Source organism: Sorghum bicolor, chromosome 3 (genome assembly GCF_000003195.3).
Source record: "Sorghum bicolor cultivar BTx623 chromosome 3, Sorghum_bicolor_NCBIv3, whole genome shotgun sequence".
Classification (NCBI taxonomy): domain Eukaryota; kingdom Viridiplantae; phylum Streptophyta; class Magnoliopsida; order Poales; family Poaceae; genus Sorghum; species Sorghum bicolor.
This window is the reverse complement of record NC_012872.2, coordinates 57,027,950-57,032,912: the sequence shown is the minus strand read 5'-3', so window position 1 is coordinate 57,032,912 and position 4,963 is coordinate 57,027,950. Positions and strand designations below refer to the sequence as shown.

The window sequence follows — 4,963 nt, the reverse complement described above, 5'->3', positions numbered from 1 at the left end:
GATGGGTGTTGACACTGAGCATTAGAGGTAGTGGCCCAGTGTATACTAGAGCTAAGTGTTTCTGTCACAACTCGTAAACTTCTGTTGTGGACATGCAGTAACACACAATATGAATCCCACCTCGCTACGTGATTCAATTTTATGTATTTTGGTGCGCTATAAAGTAGACATGCTCTATTGACTGGATGACCATTTTGTGGCATGCTATGGTGGCCACGGGCAACCCGTTAAGTATCGTGACCCGAGTCATGGGTTTTTAGTGGGCATATTTATATTCATGGGTATGGGTTTGGGATGGCAAAACCCAACAGGTTTATACCCGTTGCTATCTTTACTTGTCGGTGCCCCCGCCATTGAGCTCGCCACCAGCCAACCCGCCACCACCACTAATGGGGATGGGGTTCTCGATCTTCCATCAAGTTCAAGATAAACAAAGATTTGTTCGGAGAGCAACACACCGATCCGTCTTTAGATCACAAAGACCTGAACCCTGCGACCTTAGCACCACGTCTCCTCAGGTTATCGACCGGCGCTACACGACCGACCTCGCCAAGAAGGCTAATTCTTGCCTGCGAATTGAAGAACACAAGCAAGAACAAGAAAGAATGCAACCGAATTTGCAGATGAATGATTAATCTCAAAAAGTTGGGGTCTCACAAACTGATGAAACGACGAAACTATTCTTGACAAAATAATCTAAACAAAATGCAAAACCTAATGAGGGCGACGGCTACTGATTATATAGCCTAAGGGATGTCTAAGGACCCCTCTTCATGTCCATAAGGTGCCCCAACACGTTACAAGGCACAACGGCCCCAAAGATGGCGACGTGGTGCCTTGACAGATTCTGGACGTCAACTTGTTTCAACGATTTCCATTGACTCCGATGGAGTTTGGGCCTGAAACTAAAGCCATTGGTTAGATCATGAAATTATATTTCCATCCATATGTGGATCATCAAAAACAGAGTCCAAAATGTATCCTGAGCGTTTGTTTTACTATAGACTGCTCCTGGAGCCCGAGATGGATTCGAACTTGATATGAATAGGATCTCTGACTTGGCTTGAACGAAATTGCTGACCCTTTAAAGTGGTGGCCAAGGAGGAGGACGTCCAAGGGCTTCCTTGGTGGGTTCTCCTTCTCTTTGGGGTGTGCTCCCACTTAGGCCAGGGTCCTAAGGACGAAAATATGCCCATGATGATGATATAGCTTTTGGCAGAAATAGTGACAGAATATCATGATGATTTGAAGTCCTTGTCAGTGTGATATTGAGGTAGGATCAGATCTATTTGAAAGCTTATCAAACAAGCTTTCCATCAAGTGCTCATCGACTTCGATCTCACTTTGGATGGATAAGTTATGGTCTTCCCAATAAAGCAATATCGAGCTGCCGATGAACTGAAAGATTCACTTTGATGGACTTGCACTTTGAGATATATTTGAATCTACAATCAAATAATGATATGTACATGTAAAACCAAGTGAATTATACCAAAAAATCACTATACAAATATAGGAATGAGCTCACTTATAATCAATAGTTATATAGATGTCATGTCCTCATCAATCACTGTGCCTACCTATTTCCCCAAGCCCTCCTTTCTAAACCCGAAGGAAGAAGAAGCCATCACCTGAACACACTCGAAGACTGGGATGGAGAAAACGTTCATTAAAAATAATGTTCCCTGTACATAGATAGTTTTCATATAAGAAATTCTGTTGAATTTACGAAGACATGTGTTTTGAGTTGTTGTAAAAAGAATACAGACAACTTATTTGTAGGATCTCTACTATAGGGGCAAGGCGTAAGCTGAAATAAAATGCGGAGTAACATTTATTTCGGTATAAAACAACACGAGAACACTATGAGCTTGAAAGTGAAGCCATGGTCTAGGAGCTTCTTGGACGAGAAGTGCACGGGCTGGAGGTCGCGCGCACTAAGGCAGAGCCCTCCCCCCTCCGGCCGTGGCGAGGGGGATGAGGCCCTTCTCCCGGCACATTCGGATGGCGGCGTCGAACATGTCCTCCACCGTGTACTTGAAAGTGAAGCCATGGTCTAGGAGCTTCTTGGACGAGAAGTGCACGGGCTGGAGGTCGTCCTCAATCCCGGGGAACCTCTCCGGGATGTCGTACTCGGGGTACCTATCCCTGAGCATGGCGGCGAGGCCGTGGATGGTGGCGTCGTGCGAGGAACAGACGTAGCGTCCGGCGGCGGCCGGGTGCTCGAAGAGGAAGAGATGGGCGTCGCAGAGGTCGTCGAGGTGGACGAACTGCACCTGCTTCAGGATCGAGTAGTGTGCCTCGTTCCCCGTGACGAGCGCCAGCGCGGTGATGAGGCTGGGCGGCATGCCGGCGCTGAGGAACGGGCCGACCACGAGCGTCGGGATGATGCTGATGAAGTCCAGGCCGTGCTCCGCCGCGTACGCCATGGCCGCCTTCTCCGCCAGGGATTTGGACACGAAGTACATCTGCCGGACCGTCCGGGCCGGCAGGCAGACATACATAGGACGCTGCTGTCAGCGCGCGCGGTCGCCGCCATGGATGGCCGACGAAAATGGAGCAGAGAGGAAGTCGCTATCTAGTACGTAACGTACCCATCCTGTCATCTTGACGCGTTGGCAGAAATCGACGTCGCTCCAGTTGTCCTGGTCGTAGACGGGCCGCTGCCGCTCCTCGATGTTGACCGTCCCGGCGGAGGAGGTGAAGACGATGCGGCGCACGGTGCCGGCCTCCTTGCAGGCTCGCATGATGCTCATCATCCCTTCCACCGTCGGCTTGATCACCTCGTTCTGCGACGGCCGGCAACCGTGCAAATGCAATGGCGTTGGGTCGTGCAGAATTTGACCGGCCGGGGCCACGAATGCATAGGCTTATTTTTAGTTTACCTCAGGGTCTTTGGACTCGAAGTCCATGGGCGTGGCGACGTGGAAGACGCCGGTGCAGCCCCTGATGGCGTCGTCGAAGCTGCCTTCGTCCGCCAGGTCGGCTTTCCATAGGGACAGGCGCTCCGTTGCTCCGGGAAGGTCCAGCAATGGCTTCGTCTTCACAACGTTCGCTGGAGAACGAACACGACGACACGGAGCGCAATCAAAATGTAAAGCTTGCTCTGGAACTGGATGCACTGCAGAGTGCAGACTGCACGCACGCACTTGCGATCGAGTTGTTGCGACACGCAGAACGAAGGAAGGAGACAGTTACTCACCGGGATCGCGCACGGTCGCCCGGACGGTGTAGCCGGCCTGGAGAAGCTTCATGACGAGCCAGGAGCCGAGGAATCCCGACGCCCCGGTGACCACCACCGGCCCTTTCACGCCCGCGCCTCCCTCCGTTGCCTCCCATGTTGCCACCACCTCTCCCATGTCCTTCGTTTTATTGCAGAAGCCGGCCTGAGCTGATGACTTGCTTCTCGAGCTACGTACGTGCTCCTCCAGTAGCCCCACGTTTTGATGGCTGTACTATATATAACGACGACGTAACAGCGCGAGTGTACATGTGTGTTAGCCTGTGTGCCTGTTAGGTGGCGGCACGGCACGTTTAGGTGCAGCGACCCGCGTGATCGAGCGCATCCTCCGTTCAACACCACACTCCCACGCTGCACGCCTACCTGCATATCTGCGTGCGCGCGTTTTGACGCACCGGTATATACGTGGGAAGCAGGAACGTACTGAGAGCAGCCGAGTAGTTGGGGAGGAGAATTGGAAAACAGAAGACCGCAAAAAAGAGGGAGAGGATAAGTTTCACAGGTGGGATTTTGGAGAATAACACAATTTGATTGATTCACTGGCTAAAGTTAATCCGGGTCACATCAAATTAGCCCTTATTTATACAATTAGTTTTGTAATTAATCTATATTTAATACTCCTAATTAGTATTCAAACACCATTACATTAATTGATACCCTCTTCTCGTCTCTCTTTGTTCTCACTAACAAAACATACTCGTGCGTTGCAACGGGAGAAAAAACTACCACATAATCTCATAAGCTTGTGCATTGGAACGGAAGAAAACAAATTATCAAAAGTTTAATCTATTTGCTTCAGCTCACGGCATTGATATATGTGGATAGCTTAGAGATTTGTATTGGTATGCATATAGCTTGAAGAAATATTTATTTTGATTATATTGGATAACAATCTACTTTAAGATTTTAGTTTACTATTTGATTATTTAGGCCATCGGCTAATTCATGTTATAGCAATAATTTATTTATTTTATTTTTTTTGAAAAGAGGATTGACCTCTGTTTTTTTAGAAAGCATAACAGTACGATACAAGCCTGTAAACAGGTTCAACATATAGCAATAATTTATCCATAATTAAAACTAACAATTTACTAATAAAAATATTTTATTTATTAAAGATATAGATATTGATATTGATATTGATAATATAGATAGAAACATTCATTTTTTCCCTTGTTACATCGACCTCGCCCGGCTGCAGGTCTACCTTGCTTTGTGCGTCACTGCCCATGGTCAAGGGGTCAGCTCCAGCCCAACAACAAACAACCACCGGACGCACAGGTTCACGACCCCGTTCCGATTCTCAAGGCAAGGACATATATGCGACGGTGAGGAGCCAACCCAACGGCGACAAGTCCGAAAGACAGACCAAAAATAGTCCAGATGAAAAATATGGCTGAAATTTTACCTCTTTATTATTAGGTATAGATTATTATTAGATATAGATATAGATGAGATAATTATAGAATATATTTTTTATATTTAATTTATTTTAAGATAAAATATGACTACCAATATTATTTACTGTAAACATGATCAAATTTGGGTCGGACCATTCGAAAGTCACCTACTGTCTTGTGAAACGGATCATAGAGAAAATTAGAAAATAAAGCACAGAAGCAGAAGTCATACTTCTTAAATCAAGAACGGCGTAGGGGCGGAGAGAAGAGGGAAGCACGATCACCGGCGAGAAGGCGGCGGAAGGTGACGGACGCCGAACGT

General features: G+C 47.4%; 1 protein-coding gene across 1 annotated transcript; it reads right to left on the bottom strand.

Moving 5' to 3' along the window:
* Positions 1,812-3,426, bottom strand: LOC8058202 (dihydroflavonol 4-reductase). Its single transcript, XM_002455970.2, has 4 exons — positions 3,203-3,426; positions 2,886-3,055; positions 2,595-2,789; positions 1,812-2,468 (listed from the first exon to the last, which is right to left on the bottom strand). The coding sequence occupies exons 1-4, from the start codon at positions 3,357-3,359 to the stop codon at positions 1,938-1,940; spliced, it is 1,053 nt and encodes a 350-aa protein (XP_002456015.1). The 5' UTR covers positions 3,360-3,426; the 3' UTR covers positions 1,812-1,937.